The sequence below is a fragment of the Neodiprion pinetum genome, chromosome 3, assembly GCF_021155775.2.
Source record: "Neodiprion pinetum isolate iyNeoPine1 chromosome 3, iyNeoPine1.2, whole genome shotgun sequence".
In the NCBI taxonomy this organism is placed as follows: domain Eukaryota; kingdom Metazoa; phylum Arthropoda; class Insecta; order Hymenoptera; family Diprionidae; genus Neodiprion; species Neodiprion pinetum.
This window is the reverse complement of record NC_060234.1, coordinates 21,480,296-21,501,152: the sequence shown is the minus strand read 5'-3', so window position 1 is coordinate 21,501,152 and position 20,857 is coordinate 21,480,296. Positions and strand designations below refer to the sequence as shown.

The 20,857-nt window shown below is 39.1% G+C and overlaps 2 protein-coding genes across 18 annotated transcripts; one reads left to right on the top strand and one right to left on the bottom strand.

The window, feature by feature from the left end:
- Positions 1–2,148: 2,148 nt before the first annotated feature.
- On the top strand, positions 2,149–4,999 carry Rpn10 (regulatory particle non-ATPase 10). Of its 2 annotated transcripts, none has more exons than XM_046616057.2 (6): positions 2,149–2,259; positions 3,096–3,236; positions 3,342–3,453; positions 3,744–4,118; positions 4,193–4,475; positions 4,647–4,999. In XM_046616057.2, exons 1-6 carry the CDS (start codon positions 2,234–2,236, stop codon positions 4,835–4,837), a joined length of 1,128 nt encoding a protein of 375 aa, XP_046472013.1. In that variant the 5' UTR covers positions 2,149–2,233; the 3' UTR covers positions 4,838–4,999. The 2 variants fall into 2 exon arrangements, with proteins under 2 accessions (XP_046472013.1, XP_046472012.1); XM_046616056.1 differs by lacking the exon at positions 2,149–2,259 and adding an exon at positions 2,924–2,994.
- LOC124214079 (uncharacterized) lies at positions 4,736–20,600 on the bottom strand. Of its 16 annotated transcripts, none has more exons than XM_046616063.1 (6): positions 20,211–20,600; positions 17,632–17,694; positions 15,453–15,804; positions 10,049–10,324; positions 6,602–7,247; positions 4,736–6,234 (listed from the first exon to the last, which is right to left on the bottom strand). In XM_046616063.1, exons 3-6 carry the CDS (start codon positions 15,561–15,563, stop codon positions 6,230–6,232), a joined length of 1,038 nt encoding a protein of 345 aa, XP_046472019.1. In that variant the 5' UTR covers positions 15,564–15,804; positions 17,632–17,694; positions 20,211–20,600; the 3' UTR covers positions 4,736–6,229. The 16 variants fall into 16 exon arrangements, with proteins under 16 accessions (XP_046472019.1, XP_046472021.1, XP_046472023.1 ...); XM_046616065.1 differs by lacking the exon at positions 15,453–15,804 and adding an exon at positions 12,151–12,266; XM_046616067.1 differs by lacking the exon at positions 15,453–15,804 and adding an exon at positions 12,151–12,251.
- Positions 20,601–20,857: the final 257 nt, after the last annotated feature.

Here is a 20,857-nt window from a genome sequence, read left to right as displayed (position 1 = left end):
GACCTTCCTACCCTCGTCTGTTTCCCAACGAAACCATCCGACGGAAAAGAGAGATTCACACACACACACACGCATAAATCCCGCGACGGATCCCAAAACGTCCACCTACCTACCCGGATACCTATATTCGATCTAAACGATTCTCCATTTTTTCCAACACACATCAGTCTTCATCATTTGCGCCGTGGTCACTGACTTACATTTTCGTTGGTTACCTGTTGGGAGCAAAATGTTTTTGTATCGTAGTCTGCCTTTTCAGAATACAGTATCGCGGTTGTATCCCGCCAACTCTAATATTGCATTTATTATTTTAGTAAATGTTGGCAGACTATCGGTACATTAACCTTTTGTAAAATTGATTAAATACATCCTGTATGCCAATTAGCATTTTCCTAAGCGAGCTAAACCTGCAGTTGATCAATACATGTTGCTGTTAAAAGATTGAAAATGATATATAATATAAAATGCAATTTGATTACGTTGCGTTATGCCAGACTTTGGAATTTTATCAATTTAACAATAACGTGAATAATTCAATATGTTCAAACCTCAGGTGAACCCACCACTTAAACGGCATCATCCGTAAATTCAAACGTAGATTATAACGTAAGTTACGAAACACAATTCGATCTCGCGAGTGCCGAGTAAGCGATGGTTACCTGTCGCGATGCTCATTCCACTTTTAGCAACGTGTAAAACGTCTAACTTTAAGTAAGCTACGTTAAATTGCATTGCGAAAAAAAAAATGATCCGACTGAAAGTCAAGCACGTTGCGATCGTGAATGAGCCCATCCATGCAGCTAAAAAATCGAAGATTTGTGTAACAATTGTTACCGCCACGCCACGTGACAAAGGAATCCCAGGGAAATACCCATAACCTAACACATGCAAACTCACCAACGTTGCCGAGAAATGGAAAAGTTACTTGGAAGTCTCTGCTTAAATCTGTAAAAAAACAAAACACGACACTTGAATTAATTTAGCAAATAGGCTTTTTACTTTTCAGATTAATTGCTGTCTATTTTCATATTTATGCATCGCATGTCATGCAAGAACAAAAGTTCGGCTCTAAATGACCGCCTTGAATTATCAATCAATAATTAAAATAAGTATTGTTACCTGGAATCTGGGCTGCTCCACACTTTTACACGTAGTAGTTCTTGTGGCATCTCAGGTTTATTGGTGAAGCGACGCACTTTTTACATCATACAGATCTTCACTAGTCTTTTATAGTCTAAAAATCCACACCACAATAACACTCACAGATTCTACACTCACTTTTTGTGCTGTTGCTGTCTGTTTGAACCATATAATGGTTTGAACCGACTGAATAATCGTGCTAACAATGCAACTGCGCATTTGCCGAAAAGAAGCCAAAAAAAAAATAATAAAACTGACACGCGTCGCACAGAGACAAAATACACATCACTGAAATCTGAAGTCACACAAAACAATGAAAACTCCGGATACGAAATGCACCTTCGACGTTCGCGAGTTATTTTTATTGCAGTTACTCGGTTTTTCTTCAGGCTACACGCTGCTCCTCGTGTATTATTCACACATGAGAAAGGTGGAAATACACTGATCGAACAAGGTGACACAACCTGAACAACGCGGTCTAAATGTTGAACCGATACTGAGAACGCATGATTCCGCTCCGATCGCTCGGAAACGACTGATGCTGCTTGGCTCTCAGAAATCTATTTGGAATTTTGCGATGTATAGTTAGATTGGAGTAGGCGTTATCTAGTACCCTTCGGCTTATCACTAGATTCTCGTACTGAAGTTAGGCGTGGTTAACGAGGTTGACGAGGGTTATGAAATAGAAAGGAAAGCATGTATTACCCGAGGTAACCTCGCGTATGCGGAAAGTGTAGCGGAGGAATGAAATGAGGATTCATGGAGTAAGAGCATTTACGCCATATACAACTTGTTTCTCTCGCTCCACAACCTGGTAGGCCGATACGTTTCCTCTCACAATCAGCCGATCACATCCAGAGTGAGTGAGATGGAACATTCTGGGTAGCCCGGGAATACATATCTCTTTCTCTTATTACTACGGCCACAGTTTTCACGAGGTTGATGGCATGGGTAGCTACCAGTCGTACATGTTCTAAGGTCGGATGCTACAGCAGTGTCAATCACTGAATATACCTATATTTTATATTAGCGCAAGTAATGCAGATCGCTGTATAACAACGGGAACGTTGGAATACGGACCAGTATATTCAAGATGGTGCTTGAAAGTACGATGATATGGTGAGCGGCCAAATATTAACGAATTAAGGATAACTACCGAAATATCTGATGGGGTTTGATTGACACCTTTGAAAACTAGTTGGACACCGGTTTTGAAAATGTGCATTATGTTCAAATTGAGCTTATAAGTCGGATGAGCGGCGCGTTGTTCGTTCGGTGTTTTTCGGAGTGACAATGCAAAGTTGAACGGCTTCGTGTCGCCGTATATAAAAGGCTTCTGCAATTCACCCTTCTATGACTTCACGCAAATTCTTACAAATTTTTACCCTACAATCAACCGCGCTGCAATTTATTCGGAGATCCCACTGATCCATTTTTTTCCTCACCAATCTACCTTTTTAGGTTATCTTATTCTCTCAAACGAACAATTTGACCAGGCGTGACTTTGGCCTAATTTACAGTCGTCTATTGGTTTCAACACTTTTCTTGATCCGTTATTTTTATCTCATCTCGACAGCGATGAGTAGATGTGAATCAAATTTTATTTACTTTGTACAAACAACTGTGACATTAAGTAAGAAAGCAACCAATCAGCAAGATGAAATGATATGTAAATACAATAGAATAGGATATACACACTTTTCCTGCAGTTTATTTGGCTAGCATTCATTGAACTACTTTCAGGGATTTTCATTATTTGAAGTGGATGAAAACCCAGATTAATTAAATTTGAAGAATCATGTCCCAACAACCCGATACAGCTGTAACCCATTGTCACATCTTTAGTTTTATCTGGTCATTCTTCATTTTTATACAAGAGTACTTCACAGTTTGCGAAAAATTTGCGACTTGACTTATTGATTTTATATTTAATATCGGTGATATATTCTTTCCAGTGTCGACAACAGCGACTACATGAGAAATGGAGATTTTCTTCCGACCCGCTTGCAGGCTCAGCAAGATGCCGTCAACTTAGTATGCCATTCCAAGACCCGATCCAACCCTGAAAACAACGTAGGACTTATAACTCTTGCTAAGTAAGTAAAGTGCAAGTCAGAAAAAATATTTATCCTTGTTTTATTCCTCATCATCCATTGATTATCTGCCTTTCCTACAAAATTTCTTGGTTTGCTTTTGTCTAGTGTTGAAGTATTAGCCACGCTGACCAGCGATGTGGGACGTATTCTATCCAAACTTCATCAAGTACAGCCTAATGGAAACTTGAGTCTGATCACTGGCATCAGAATTGCTCATGTAAGCTATTCTTTCAGATTGTGTTTTTTGCCACTTGAAAAACATAGATTTATTCCATATTTTTTCTTATCTTATGGATATGAAAAAATAATAGGATAATGCTCCACTAGTTGAGAACCTAAATAGAGTATTTTCTGCAGTTTGCATATAACGCAATTCCAACACACAAGTCTAGCCATTTGCAAAAGTAATTCTCACAAAATCATTGTGAAAAAAAAGTATTTTACTGAATTATTGTACTTACAAAATAGCCCAATTTCTTGGCCTCAAGTTTATATACCATTTTTTAGCTGGCTCTGAAGCATCGCCAAGGAAAGAACCATAAAATGCGAATAGTCGCATTTGTCGGAAGTCCAATTCAGTTGGATGAAAAGGAGTTAGTAAAGCTTGCCAAGCGTTTAAAAAAAGAGAAAGTGAACGTAGACATAATAAGCTTTGGCGAAGAAACGATCAACAACGAGGTCTTGACTTCGTTCATAAATGCTTTGAACGGCAAGGACGGCACTGGCAGTCACTTGGTAACCGTTCCACCTGGACCCCACCTCTCAGACGCTTTGATATCCTCACCAATAATCCAGGGAGAGGATGGAATGGGGGCAGCTGGGATGGGCGGTGCAGCATTCGAATTTGGTGTGGACCCCAACGAAGATCCTGAACTGGCGTTGGTACGCGTTAGAAGCTACAATCAAAAATGGATTTTTTTAGTTCATTCGTTATCCACCTTATTTTCTGGTATCAGGCACTTCGTGTATCTATGGAGGAGCAGCGACAGAGGCAGGAGGACGAGGCTCGGCGAGCTCAGGCGACTGACACACCTGCTAAGCAGCCAGAGACCATCAAAGAGGCTCCTAACGAGGAAGCGATGCTCAAACGCGCCTTGGCCATGTCCCTTGAAGGGGCCGAAGATACAAGCTCACCGGCAGAAGCCGTTGTAACGACTACAGGAAACGTTCCCGACTTCGCGCACATGAGTGAGGAGGAGCAGATTGCTTTTGCCATGCAAATGTCGATGCAGGATCAACGTGAGCATTGCATTGTTTGGGCGCTTACTACGCGGTTCTTTTTCAAGTCATTTCATATTTTGTTCATTCGAATTCGGCGAGAAATATTTTGCACTGTTAAAGTTTTATTTTGTTTTTAAAAGTGACGAATGACGGAGAAGAAAATGTTATTCAATATGCGAATATTTTCAGAGGAGCCTGAAACAGGAAAGGACGAGGCCATGGATGTGGAAGAGGATTATGCAGCAGTAATGTCGGATCCAGCGTTTTTGCAATCCGTACTTGAAAATTTACCCGGAGTCGATCCACAGTCGGAGGCAGTTCGTCAGGCAGTCGGTTCCTTGCAACAAAACAAGGATAAACAAGATAAGGAGAAGAAATGAGGGATAATGCTTAGATGAAATAAATATAATAATACTTACCTAACTACTATAATGAAAAGTTCATTTAAGATTATTTGATACTCGTTAAGCCACTGTGTAATGGTTTATTGTGGAAGCTTCGATATGATAATGAAATACACATCATCGATTTTGTGGAAATAACATTATCACCTTTTCCGTTATTTTTTCGAATTGCTGGTAAAAAAATAAAAGTTTGAGTAAACTAAAGAATCGTTATTAGAACAATAATGATAACAACAGTACCAGTCTCAAGTGAATTATAAGTTCATGTTTGTTTTAAAAAATTGAGCATAAACAATGGGATACATTTATAATCATCTATCGCGTGTTGTCATTACCTATAGTCTTAAATAGCACGTGATTTCAATAAACAAGTTTATAAATATCGATTTTATGCACGTAGCCAATCACCAGTTATAGGGCAACTAAATATTACACAAATATACGGAGTAAATTTAAACTAGTCAAATTTCTAAGACGTTGGTTCATTTTATTCGTATTGTTACCAGGATAATCTTCTTAACTCAAAACGGCAATATTTGGTAAAAACCATGTGAACAAGGTTTTAAGCACAAGAAGATCTATTTTGAAAATTTTACTATCATTGTTCTATGAAATTAATTATAGAATTATTGTTTTTATTAAATCAATAGAAGTTTCGTAGGAAATTATGCCTTCATCAAAGCTGTTATGGCTAAGATAGGCATACGAGGAAAAAGTGAATCAAGGAACATTACATGTATTCTCGTCCAATAACGATCACAGGTCTGAAATAAAGCTATTCCCTTGAAGTTTATAAATTGAAAATTTCTAGTAATATAGACGTAATACAATTTTTCTTGCCGGGGCGTCCTTAATGTAAATGAGATTTATTTTAAGGCACAGCAGGTAATCGATGGTGACTTAGGTAAGTGTATAAAAATCTAAATGGTTGATTGAAAAATTGCACATATGAATATATATTTTTGACGAGACATTAAATTTGTTTCTCTCTTCTTTGTTATAGTATATGTATCAAGAGTTATTATTTACATAAGTCTCGTTCATACGATATCTTACGTTTAGGGCTTAAACAAGTTTAAAAAATACTTTAACGCAAAGATGTATACCGATTATAGTGTAAACATTGCGCGAATGAAGGAACTCGGTGACTCTTGAATTCAGTTACATATAGTCGCATTTATCCGCTTACTTGCAACTGAATGCCTATAAATATCCACTTTCCGACGTCCATGTTGCAGGTATGTAGTATTTATACATATTATTTAAAAACTCGTGAGGTCCAATTAAACAATCCTGCTTCAATTTCTCGGCAACCCCGTACCCGGGAATCGACTGTGCACGGCGATTGAAGACGTGTTGTTCGTGTCATCAGTCTAAAAACAAAACTATTTGTTACACAGCGATTCGTTTGGCATATTGAATTTCCCTGACTTCCAAGTTTGCCAGACCCCTATCACGATATTTCCCCGATTTTCCGAATACATACTAGTTGAACCGAGGCATGAAAATCCATCTGATCGTAAGAAGAATCACAAAATTCTACGAAAAATTCTATTCAAAAACTACGATCGTCTTTCAAGTTTCCTAAAAAATGTTAGATTTTTTTTTTTAAATTCAACGAAATATCTTTCACCACATAATTTGTAATAAACAAAAAATCTTTAAGTTTTTTGCGCCTCCTTCCGTCTTTTGCTACTGAAAAATACTATGTCGAGTCAACGACATTACTGGAGAAACTACCTGATAGCCGTGCAGGGTATTGGGGTGGTTGTCCGGTGACGTTGTTGTTATTGTTAATATTGTTACGATTGTTTTGGCTCTCGGTCTGCCCGTTTCCCAGGGAAATATTCTGGTCTCCGTTGTTGACCCTCCTGGTCCTGCCGAAGGTTGAGTTTATGATGGACGCCAGATACTGGGTTCGTGTCTGAGCTACGCTGCCCGTGTTCTGCCCACTCTCGGGCCCCTCGCCGACCTTGTCTTCGTCCCCGACGACCGGGGGTGGAGGCGCCAGAAACCGGGGGGCCGTATTCATGCTTTGGTTGTTTTGGAGGCCGGAATTCCCGCTGTGTGAGCTGGTCTGCCCGCCTTCCTGTGCCGTTTGGGGGCCCGAATTTTGGGACCCCCCGTGTACCGATGGCTGGATTCCCCCCCCGCACATCCCGCTCTGGAGTGCATTTTGGATCGGCAGAAGCAGCGGCTCTGCCTGTATCGCGACAGCGTATGGCGGCGGGTTCGACAGCCTCGGTGCTGTGATCGACTGCGCCTCGGTATCAACTTCCGGTCCCGTTGTTGCTCCGCCGACGCTGCCCGTCGTATTCACCGCCATGTTGTACGAGGGTGGCAGGTCCGATACCCAGTACGTTTGGTATTCCGGCGGGTTTATTATCTGTGACAAATAATGATCGAGAGATATTAAATGGTGGTAGAGATGCTCCGATGGTGGGTATGCTCTTCGAGTTCGTATGCGGTAGTCTCTCCGTAACTTCCCGCCAGCGGGCTTTTGGAGCCGAGCCATCTCAGGAAATGTCGGGATATTGTATCGAGAGGCGAGAGGAAAACATTTAAATCTAAGCAGGTCGAGCCTCCGACTGCGCATGTGTGAGCTTTGGAAAATTTTCATGCAGGTCTGCCACCTTAAGCCACAGCTGTCAAACGAGACTTGTGAAAGTTATTTAACCTATGCAAAATTTTTAAGCTATATAAATCTCAAATAGTTGTTCTAGCGATTCGGGATGGCTGAGGAAACATTTATTTTCAACTGACTGATGACTGCTGCGAGTCAACGTAACGGCATTATTTTGACATCTTTGGAGAAATTTAACATCTCATTCTCCATTTCGAGTATCTGGTGGTACCCCTGCCTTGCGAAGGAAATATTGATACTGTACGATCCTTCATCTTGCCGACCGATAGAGTTCAATTATTTTACACATGCGCAGTCACTGAGCCTGCTAAGTTTCGCCATTTCTTCTTGGGACACAATGAAATAAAATATTCCAATTCCGAGAAAATGATTATTTGATATGTCCGTAGGAGGTAGTGCTTAATCGTGGATCCGAGTTATTCGGATATTCGGATATCCGATCAATTACTTCGATTCGTCAGATATGAAACTTCAAAACTGGATAATTCGAGTATCCGAATCGTTAGAGTATCCGGGTAATTCGGATAAATGGACGGACTGACAAGGAAAGGTCTCGAGGTGTCCCGTGCAGATTTTGTTCATTTTAGGATATATTATTCTTCATCGAAATCTAAGTGACACGTCTTTTTTTTATTGGCGCGTAAACGGTTTAAAGCGATGAAATCAATCCCCAAAGTTGGGTATCTCCAGTGGTAGTTTTGCAGTTTCGCATGTTGAGATATTCGAATGAAACGAATTGGAAGATAATTCTCATGGCTAATAATGAAAAATGCATTCTGTCCGATTGAGTCGGGTTTAGAATGGTCAAAAATTATAAAGGTTGAAAGTTATAAGCTATTTATAACTAGAAAACTATTGCTCACAAGTATTTGAATGCAATTAATTGCATTTGCAAGAACAAAAATAAGTAGGGGATATGTACCCGATCACCCATTTAACCCGTTCATGCGCCAATAAAATTAGTATTGGAAGCTATAAAATATCTGCTAACGAGAATGGTTGTAATAAGTATATTTAGAAATTTGAAACATTTTCCATTGGCTTTATTGATGCAGACTTGTGCAATCGTAAGTTGAGCAAACAGAAGTAAGTATTTCGTGGATGCTACAACAAAAGAAAAGGCGGAAAAAGAAAAGCAAACTAATGTCACAGACTGAACTTTCATTCTTAACCAGAGGGATGTGTACTCAAATAAACTTCTGAAATATCATCTCGGTTAAAGCTGCTCCAAATTGTTAATTATAATGACTTTAACTTGTCAAGTTCAAAGACATTGTTTTGTCTCGATGATTCGGGTTTTTTTTTTTTGCCTACTTTTGTATGTATACGATCTTTGGAGAAAAAACTTAGTATAAATATAATCTTTGATAACACAATGTCGTGGAATCGTGAGATACGGTTTAACTATCTATATTACAAATGAAAGATAGAAACACAAACGCGTCTTTTAAATTTGTCCATAGAATTAATGAAAAACTTATAATTTATATTTCAAACAACATAATCAATTGTACTACTTTTGACAAAATTGATCATATCACATTTAACTTTGAAATTGATGTGTATTTACTGCATTATATCGGACAAATAAACGATAAATCGACCGCAGCAGAGAAAATGAATGCAGAGTAGTCGTAGCGTTTTTGAGACCTAATTAGTCCCGCGGCTGGCTATTCATTGATCCATTCATGTCCACATCACTTGCACACGAATGAAGGCTGGCCACAAATGGCACGGAAATGTTTGATCAGCTTTGACCGTTTAAAAACTTGAATTTTATACAATTAATTATTAAAAAGTTTCGCTCAAAATTTTCTGTAAAGTATACGTTTCTGTTATTAATTCAACCATGATATAGGTGTACAGTATTAAAAACAAGTCGCACCCCGGCGACAAGAGTGACACAACTCAAAAATTGGCATTTTTGAGTTGAGACCATATTTGAATTTGCAAACGTCGAACCTATAAGCTTGAAAAGTGACATTTCTGTAGTTGAAAAATTATCCGTCACTCACAGTTATTTGCTCCTACTGATATATCCCAATTTTTTAGTTGTTCCACCCTTGTGGCTGGGGTGCGAAGTATGTAAAACCTTTGGTCAGTGAGTCAAAGATTTTGCAGTGGCGACGAACGATAAATGTTTTTGGTATAAAGTCTTTGAGGGGTGGTCAGTCTTTCGTACTCAATTCTTAAGTCAACTTTGAATAGCTGCCATTTATACGGAAAGAGTGACCACCACCCTTGAGATGACAATAGAATATTACTACAGTCTTTCTAACGAGTGAATTAAAAGTGATGTAGTTTTGCGTTGTAGTTTTACGGCACGCGAGTGGTCAATTTCCTCTCCCTAGGGACAAAAGCGATCTTCCTAGGAACGAAAGTGAACCAATCGTAAACTGCGCATGCGCGAACCTATCTTTGCAACACTGAGATGCAATTGCCTACAATTACATCTCGCTAAACTGCCACGCAAAGCCCCACTTTTCACGCAGATGCGATAAAAAATGTCTGGATACGTCGATGTCTCGGCGTATCGCACCTACCTCTGGATAATTGTCGATCCCCCCGCCGACGGACTCCAGTTGCTGTTCCCTCCGGCGGCGTCGTTCGAGTTGCCGTTGTTCCTCCCTTGCCAAGGCCCGTTCGTGGGTCCTTCGGGCGTCGCAAGCTGCATAGCCGCAAGCGGCGAGGAAAAGCAGGGTCAGAACAGCGAGGGCCACCCACATGTGTGTCCATTTAAGGAGCACCGAGGCCACCAAGGCTGCACCGACCCAGGCGACGACGAGAGTAGCCAGAGCTCGACCCGAGCAGTCGGCCTCCTTCAATTTCATTTTTGTTAATTGTTAATTACGGAATAAGCGATGGCAGGTGATAGGCAACGCAACGCCTAGATTTTTCACAAGCTTGGGCTGTTGCACAACTTTGTGAAACGGGTAATTGCGTGATTACTGATACGGGGCACGGTACATTTAACGTCAGCCTGATCAGTCACGTTACCAATATATTGTTTTGATTCTGTGTGTCGATGGGCCTCGTAATGTCGAAGTGTCATTCGAAAGGGGCCTTACTACTGTGCAGTGACATTCATCGAGTTGTACAAAATGGAAAATTTTAACAAGATTTTCTTATCAATAATTTGTTACATATCGTTAGTTTCTGCAGTCGCAGTAACATTGGATCGAATTTTATAGAATTCGAGAGGGATTTGTTTGAGAAATTTTCAATTTCGTAAATGTCAATTTTTTTAAAAATACTTCAGTGATCGATATTTCTGAAATTTAGAATTTGTCAATAAATATAGAGTACTTTTCAAGCCTGCACATAATGTGAAAAAATTTGACACAAGGAACGGAAATACAATACGTATTTTTTTTTTTATAAAATTTAGCACGAATTTTTAACCTGGAAACAATTACATAACCGGGGTCTTTTGTAAAATTCGACACTCACCGCCAGAAAGTAGGCAATCGTAAGTACATTTTGAATACGCAGGAATACAAAATGTATCTGCGGTTGCCTATTTGCGGTGAGTTTCACGAAATTTCTCGAGGCTCACCTGCATCATAAATTCCAAAAAAAAATAAATAAATAAATAAAAATCCCAGCTGATCGGCTTCGTGCAAAACGTTCCGAAAATCAGTGCATTGTACATACGTAGAAGAGAACAACGAAACTGCCAAATCAGAATGTGCTGTCCATGCTACATGTTCTATACATTACATTGAACAAATGAATTTTTATGCATTCTACCGCAGGCGCATCATCGAGAGACTTACGCCAAGTTATTGTTACCGAATGTCAGCAGTTCGCGTGTGTTTTTCGCAAAAGAAAAGGAAAGAAATAAAGAGAGGAGAAGAATTCCATCTCAACGGTGACACAAAAGTTACGTCTGAATATTACACTGACACCAATAATACACCGAATGTCGACGAAAGTGTCGCATTTCAGAGATGCAGACGTGCAGGCAGACCAGCTTATACCGATTGGGAATATCGTCGTTCCGTAATGAGTAAGCCGTGAGAGCGGTGAACCGATGAAAATAAATTATTGCAAGGATAGTATGCATGTAAATACACACCCGTTGTGATACATAAATATTTGCATTGAGTCAATAAGTGCAGGCAAGGCTAGGCAAGGTATCATAACACGGGATAAAAGTTGAGGAATGACAAACCAGAGTAGAGGTGAAACTTTTGTAGCGACAACCTTTCACATTTTTCGGAATATCGTTCTGATTAGATAAGCGAGCGTTATTTGCGTGTACGTTTCATGCAGGTAACAATTTGTTGAAACGCTTCGTTAGAACGGTTATACACACACGGGACTCTTTCGTTCTTGTGTACTTAATTTTCACATGCATACATGTATTTGCCAAGCTTCCAGCAGTATACATTAAGCGTGTTACACAGAGCTTGCAAAAAGCTGATCAACAGGTGCGAGCGCACAATTCATAAAGTAATTATCAAGTGCGTGACAATTGCAAGTTCAGAAAAACAAGCTGTGGGTTCCATCTCTTTCTCTATCTCTTTTTTTTTTAAACCTTTGAATTCGAGACAAAAAGTTAAGATTTGCCTTTTTTTGCTATTTCAGCTTCAGCAACTACGAGGTCGTTCTTATGTCTTTTTTTTTTTTTCTTTTGACGTACTTTGAGGTCATACGGGATGATACTGTCGTCCATCTGTCTTGGCTGGTATAATCCTTCACGGGATGCCAACGTAGCTTCTGATCCTCGCATTTTTAATGTTTCTGAAAATATACACACTAGGACGGTCCTTAATATGGCCGTTCTCGGAATAATTTTTTATAGAATATTTTGCTAAAACTAAAGGCCCCTAATTCAATCCTGCCACTGCGAAGCCCTTGAAGTCGCCCATTCGTATAACAATTTTTTTTCCTATCGTTGCGTCAAGTCAAAAAATTTTATACATGGTATATTTCTTACCTACAGCCATTCGTTGAAAATCTAACAGATTTTTGGAAACAAAACTTTACTTTGAAACCCTAGAATTTTTCCATTTAAACCTCAAATTTTTTTCACACTTCGCGGCTAATACTTTTTCTATAATCGCTAAAATTTTAATCGAATCTCTACGGCTATACGGATAAGAAATTTACCACAAATATTTTTACACAAGACATAGATACGAAAAAAAGTCCAAGTTTTTTGGGCAGAATTTAGAATTGATATAGGAGTTTGGGGAATTCGCTGAATTAAAAAAAAAATATATATATATTTCGAAACATTTTGTCGATGAGAGTAACAAAAATTGATCACAACCATATTAAGGACCACTCTAATACACACACAGTCGACGACGCGTTTAATATATAATATCTTCTGTATGAACAAACCGTTTAAAATAATAATGAGATATTGTTGAGGATCAGGATCATTACACCATCAGTTACTTTCATCTATGGGCACACAATGAATCCCGCAATTTAGTATTGTGTAATTTTCCACACAAAAGTCACGATTTTGTCTTTCGATCCTTCTTGCAATCTTGCATTCTAGGGCGAAGGACGGGATGACCAAGAGGTGTGACGTGTAAGATATGTGCGACGTGAATCGAGAGGAGTGATTCTTTCGAAACAACCAGATCACGATTCGAGTCCTCGTGTACGTTCTGCACCTTCACTCAAATTACAGTTAGAAAAATAAATGGCTGTATAAATTTCTGAGTCTTCCATGAGCAAAAAACAATTTTGTCTTTCTGTTGACTATGCATAACTTTATCGAATTATTGCGGTGCTTACTAAGCATGGACAAATGCGGTGAGGTCTACCTGCACGTACATCCACAATTCAACTCCGATTTCCAATCGAACTTTATAACCGTTCGCCAAAAACTACATATTATTTACATGGAAGCGGATCAGTGCGTTTGTGCTACAACGACTAACGAACAACAGACTACTACATGCTCAAGTCGCCTACGCGTATGCGGTGCTCCAATTATGAAATCGCACCTAATGATATTGTTGATATGATTTATTGACTAGCTGAATTAACCGCAGGCACGTAAGGTTCGTGGTGTCGAAATTCTTGAATAAGCAGAAGCTAGGTCTATAAAAAATGAAGTTAGCAATAAGAAGAATCTAGGGTAATTATACGAGACGGGTAACTTCCATCAGCCCTGAGATTCTTAAATAAAGACTGCTAGCCTTATCCCTTTCAGTCACAGTGGAATGCTCAGCGTTCAGCCTCAAAAATTTTCATGGTTTAGCCTTATCACAGCTTATTTACACCTTTAAACTATCTCGGTTACTTCGCATGACTTTGCGAACCCCCGAGCAAAAAGTTTCGGTAAAAATCATCGAATTTCGATAGTTTTTTTTTTGATTTTACATCCGCCATATTGGATATGCTATCTTGTATTTAGAAATTATCAAATTCCGACCTCAGATTCGTCATAAGCGACCCCAAAAACCCCCGGAGTAACATAACTTAGGCCAAAATATGGAGTGGAAAAATATGTGACTGATGGGGTTGTGGATTTTACGGTGAGGGTAAGGGGGCTGAAAGACGGAGGCAAAAATTGCAGCGTTCTATTGTCCTAACTCGATTTTACATTGGGATCCCGTAAGATGAGTCGATAACTAAGGTAAGTATACCAGTTATTGACACGTTTAAACGCAATTATTGACCCTTTTATTTTCCAAAATTATAATCTTACGCCACAAAGTGCGAATTTCTCCCTGATCAAAACGAATTGCTTCAGGGTTAGACACTACAGATTGATTTTTTGGTAATTTTAGAGCGAAGGATCAACCATATACAACCAAAAATGGTCAATAATTGGGACCGGGTAAATAACTGGGACACTTACCTTACAGGGCAGTATAATTAGCCCAAAACCCGCCCAGATTAGACAAACGATTACGAAAAACAACTCAGTGCTAGCAGTCTTTATAGATACATCTTTAGTTAACGGTGAGGTAACGCTGTTTTATCTATTCATCGATCGATTAGTGTTGCGATTAATTCAGCTCTTCAATCTGCGAACACTGCGTGGAAAAATTTTTCACAATGTTTTTGGACTTAATCATTCTAACAAGATACGAAAGGTTTCAAATTAAAGGGATGAAAATTTTCCGATTTTGTGAAATTTTCTAGGATACACGCATGCGGAAAGAACACGGTGAAACTTAGCAGGCTGATCGATCGACTGCGCATGCGTACAACAATCGAATTCTGTTGGTCAGCGAGATCGTACCGCGGAAATATTTTCGTCTGCAAGACAGGGGCGCCAAGTTACTCGGAAATGGGAATGTGATGTCAAACTGTCGCGCGCCAAGTGGCAAATTTAAATAATATCGTTACAATGACTCGTAACAGTCATCGGTCATCCGTCGGTTGACAATAAAAGTTTACCAAGCTTTCCGAAACCGCTACATCAACTATTTGAGATCCGTTTAACCTGAAAGAATTCTCGTCGTACTACATAATCTCCGTAAGTCGCGTTTGACAGCCGAAGCTTAAGGTGACCAGCCTGCGTGAAAATACGACAAAGCTCGCGCATGCGCAGTGATTTGCTAAATCTGCCAAGTCTTATCGTGTACTTTGAGGATATAATTTCCCCTCACCAACGACGGTTGAAACCCTCGAAATCCCGAAATCGGGTTCAGAATAAAGAATAGCGAAAATTTTTGTCTCGTTTTCTTTGTAATACTTCAGAAGCTTTGGAGAAATATCATTTTCTTAACAAAATTATGTAGGCACGCGGGATAAAAATTTCCAAATTTTTTCTCTCGCTGTATTGCCAATATGAAAGGTAAATGCGATGATTGTTTTTGCGACTAACAAGCAATCGCATTAAAGTGAAAAAAATTTCCACGTGCGGGCGGCACGCTCGAGACGAATATGTTAAGCGTTGGAAAATAAATTTTAGACAGATATTAACGTGAGGTGATTGAACGGGGGTTGTTAATACGGTGGAGAACGTACTCTCATGTCATCTTCCAATCGGCTGTTCATCATCGAAACGGGTCTCCGACGTGGCATGGCTGCTTCAGCGCGGAGGTAAGTGTGTTGAATAATGTAAGCAGGCGCAGGCATTTACACGCTTCTTTATACCTGGCACAAATTTTCACTGTAGATTCTATGCTTTCCTCAATCGCCTAGAGCCTCCTCCGCACTTCTCTTCTCCCTCAAATTAATTCACTCTCTTTTTATCTATTCGCTCGGTATTTTTCACCCTCACTTTTTCCGTAAAGTACCAATTTCACTCTGCACTTGGCGCGAGACCCTAGAGATAGAGAGTCTCCTGATCTTCGATGCTCCGCTAGTTCTGTCCAACCTTTGAAACGTAATCTGGGTTTTCATCAACAAAGATATTTTACAAGCGGAGAAAGGCGGCCACGTTGACGAAAGCGATTTCTTCGAAAATTATTTTCAAACCATGAGCAATTGTTCGTTTTTCATCCTTCTGCCTAACGCGCATTATGTTTGTTTAGTTGGCAAAGTTTCCGATGCAAGACGGCTGCCCCAATTTCCTCTTAGTTTAGCACCAAGCAATAACGTTGAGTCTTATAGAAAAAAACCTCTTCTCCCTTTGATCGCGGATAGAAAAAATTTTAAACTGAGAATTTAAATGTAAGGAATTCGGTTGTTAATTGTAAGTTTAGAAAAATCGGATTAATTTTGCCAGAATGAATCCGTCACGAATCACTTGACGTGAATTCTTGGCAACGTTAATGTATTGTTTCGAAAAAGTACATAAGCTTATGAATTATATCCCATAACAATTTTGCAAATTAAATTCTTGAGGTCGAATCAGAACCTAAGGATAAGATTTATTTTCGTTAATTCTTAGTGAATTCGTTGACAGGTAAATTTGGCGTGAGTTTTTAAAATTTTGAAGAATATACGACACGTTTCTACTATGCAAAAATTATGCATTAATATAATTGGCGACGTTATTAATCACTGGGGTTTTATAGCTGAAGGTTGTCGGCTTCTTGATTTTTTCATGCTAAAGAGATAATCCGTTATCAAATTAAGCTCGACTCATATGAGTCACAGCTTTTAAAACTTTGTTCTGCAATTTTCTTCGACTTCCACAGTTCATTTGTTCAGACTTTACAAATATAATACGATATAACGAATGATTGAGCACTTGCAAGAATGTTTTTGTTATATAAACACTATACGTATACTAATTATAGTGAATTGAAAATTGTTTGCGGGTCACGTTTTTGGGAGATCAGGCATTGGAATATTTGCATTAATTAATTCCTCATATCGTCGGAATATTTCAGCGACAAATTTCAAAGCACCAATACGCAATTCACGTAAATTGATACAAAAACTATCGCGTTTCGAATGTATGTAATATGATTGAAAGATTCACGTAACAATTGCAACGATCACCTACCGTTAAGTTCACCGAAATTGGGACATCCACTTCGGATCGAATAATAGTGACAGAATTTTTTTAAAACCGAAACCTCGACGTCGTCAATCAGCCCCGCCTTTATCCGCATGCGTGAACGTTTCGAACGATAGATTATTCTACGTGCCGACCTACAAGAGGCCGCGTCATATTGTACATGTACCTACTTGTCTATATTGTAGTAAAAATACCGACGATAAAATACATAGAATTGTTCTATACCCAGTACATTCTATACATATATCGGTCTGTATAAATATATATATCCACGACGTGTGTACAGATTAGCGAAGTTTATTTCGCGATAATAATTGAGCCCCCTGCAGTATACTTCTCAAAGAGAGAGAGAGAGAGAGAGAGAGAGAGAGAGAGAGGGGGAGACAGAGGGGAAAAAAATAAATATATGGAAAAAGAAAAGTGATTAAGACGTTACTAAGAACAATAACATGGTAACAGCGATGTGTTTTATTTTTATGGTTCCCTTCTCAGCGTTAGTTATTGCTGTTGTTATTATTATTATTTTTATTATTATTGTAATATATCAGGCAACTCGTGTGTAGAGATATAACAGTCAGCATGACTACATCCTTAATACTGGTCGGTTAAATGATTGATTGAACGTTTATACGTGAATTGTGAAATATACTTGCAATGCACTTGTAACTAATTTTTTGCACTGTTTTTCACCTAGTCGTATTTTATTATTCGTCTACTTATTCTAGTAAAACTTACCACTAGCAGCCAGTACAGGAGCATTCTTGCAGAGCCTGGGTTTAGTGATCAATATTCTTCTCTCTGAAACGGTACAAAGAAATGAATTGAGAAATTATTATAATCGATCGAGGTTATATTATCTTGTCTGTAAGTGAAAATTAACGGGCTGTCTTAAGATTGGACGAATTACGTCTGCGAGGGAATTTGAAAAATATGCGAATACCTTCACTGTGCATGGCAAGTAATTTTTGACATCTCTTCGCGCGTTATTCGCAAGAATTTTTCAGCCCTCTTGTTCTGCCCGATACACACGGTTTACCTGTGTTTGCACATCTAATAAATGGAATTGCGGACCGCGGCAATAAAAGAAATAATCTCTCTTGTTATCTTCTCGGTGGATCCGAGTCTTGGCAACTGATATAATTCACGGTAAGGACGTTTTCACGTCAGCGCTTTTATTCTGCATTCACACCAAAGCACAAATGCACCTCGTGTTTAGTTTTTATTATTTTAAACGCGTATCTTCTCACCCAGAATATCCTCCGCGCATGATCGAGCCGTTTTTCAATTTTCGCTTGGCCTTTCTTCCCTCGATAATAAGCCCGCCTCGCTAATTCACGAGTGCATAATCACGCGGAATCCGTTCGTCTCCGTTTCTAATCCATGCGGCGCCGCGCACCCGCTGCTCTTATTCCCCCCTCCAAAAGCGCTCGCATCGATACCGTATCAGAGATTACAATGAATGAAAGTCGTTGTCAATGGAGTCGCGGAAGAGACGGCGATTACCCTGACCTTGGCATGCAAATCGCATTATATTCAGGGACGAAGACGATAGTTATTTAACGCGAAGGCGCGCGTTCTTATATCGCAGAAAACGTCGCTAAAATTTCTAACTGTTGTTTTTAATTTGTTTTTTTTTTTTTTTTTATCAAGTTTGATTAGGCCGCTTCACTCTCGCAGGTAACTTAATTTCGTTCGCAGAAAATATGCACCGAAAAAAGCCACAAAAATGGATATTTGATAATCAAAAAAATTATTACATTTTTTTTTTTTTTATATTCAACGAAACTTTACTATCTTTAGATGTGAGATAACTACGTCATAAGCGATTGATTCAAAATTTGGACGCCGTACTCACAGATACATTATCTAAAACACAAACTTCGATTTTGCGATTAGTCGATTATTTTCGTGATTAAATATTTTAGCGTGAAAAATTTGCGAGAATATCGTGAAACGGGTAATTTTATTCCTACCGATTTTGCGGTAGAAGGTTGCCTCCGTTATTTCATACAAACGGATGAAATCCGGGGAAACGGTTTTTTTTTTTATTTTCTTCTTCTCATTACACATTTGACGTTGCTTTTGAACGGCGTTCGAATTTTGTAACCATCGTCGGAATTATTATGTAAGCATCAGCTTTATTCCTCTAAAATCGAATACTGGGTAAATTACAATATGTATACTTATTCGGACCAACGAACGATTCGGAGTCCAACGAAAAGAAAGTTCTCTCGGGTAACATTACATTTCTCTAATTTCTGGGTAAGTCATTAATTACAGAACTTATCGACAAGAAATTAAAACGTGTTTCGCGGTTTTTGCGACTTTTTTTCTGCACATCATGGATTTATCCTCTTCATCGGTATTAAAAAAAAAACATAATTTCTCCGGACAGTAATTAAACTTTGATCGCATCTGGATTTCCTTGATTTGTCAAACATACAGGTATAAGGAATGCACCGAGATTTTTAGAAAGAAGCTCGTGTTTGCCGTCAGCGTCAACGAGTTATATCTGTGAGCTGATTGTATCAATACCGATATCATCATTGTTGATTTGTTTTGTTGTTGTTGTTTTTGTTCTTTTTCTTCTTCTTTTTCTTATTATTATTATTTTTATTATTACACGAACTCTTCGTGTCCGAAAATGTTTATCGTAACCATTTATGAAGATAAAAATTAATCTTATCTCTACCGTTCCGTGCGGCTTAACGAAGTCACGAAAATGTTTCCAAATCAGCATCGAACAGAATATGATACGTGCTCTGAGAAGATGCCATAATCTATGGATAGCACAGTTCCAACTTGTCCTTATGTGGAAACTTAGGGAATTTTCTAAAAGTTCATCACATTTGTTTCCTTCTACGTATAATAATTATTTTTCGTTCTCTCGTATATTTCATGGCGTAGCCCGCGAATAAGGAACGTCTATAATCACAAGCCGTAAAGTTGGCGCAAAAGCGAGTCTGTATGACAGGGATTAAAAAGAGAAAAGAAGAAAATGGAAATGCGTCAAAGAGAAGAGAAAAAAAAAACGAGAATTTAAACAACTCTTTTCGTCATCTCACAATCAGTAGCAGTAAAAATAATCATCGTACGTCGTATAAGACGGCTCTTAATTAGGCATTACAGGTATATAGATAAAATATAAGGCTTCGCATTATTTAGGTAACAGACGTGTGCGAGTTAAATGAAGTGAGCAAGCGAAAGATACATCTGAAGATATGACCGCGCGCGCACACATGGAAAAATGTCTAAATATTTTGCGCACAAAATGTCTGCAAATATTAGAGAACATACAAGCGGGCATTACTTACACGTACGCCTTTTCTCTTCCTTACTCGGATGCAATAATCCGGAATGTTGTCGATCCTGGCTAGTAGCGCGTTGTAGCTGGATTTGTGAACCTCGCCAGGTGTAATTTTGCAACACATTTCTCGTTAAAATATATGAAAATAATTACCGCATCCGCACCGCGTCCCTGTTGATATTACCAGTTGGATTAGAGCGGTCTCGTGCCTTGGTTCACATCTCGTTTATCACTGCGAGTGGGTATACGATGTGAAGGAGAGGGTGAAAATCGTGAAAATCGCAGGTAGGATACACGCATCTGCGCACGTACACTAAAGTCTGATGAAACTAAATAGCACCAAACGTGGTTGGCTATTAGGCACTTCTGTCACCTGTTTAACCGATACTAGCCGGCGTGCGGAACACAAGTGCGATATTCAACGCGATAAGAGCCTCCCCCCACCCCCCTCTCCCTCCGCCCCTCACCGCCCCCCCCTCCAACCCCCCTCCAGCACATTTACCCATCGCACCAGAAACGTCGCTATCAGCTCCCGGCGGCTATTCCAATGCGCGTGTTTGTCACTTACTATAATCCGCTGTCTTACCGTTATTGTACGTATGTTAATTTTTTCTTTTTTTCTCCGACGCTGTGACAAATTGCATAATATGAACA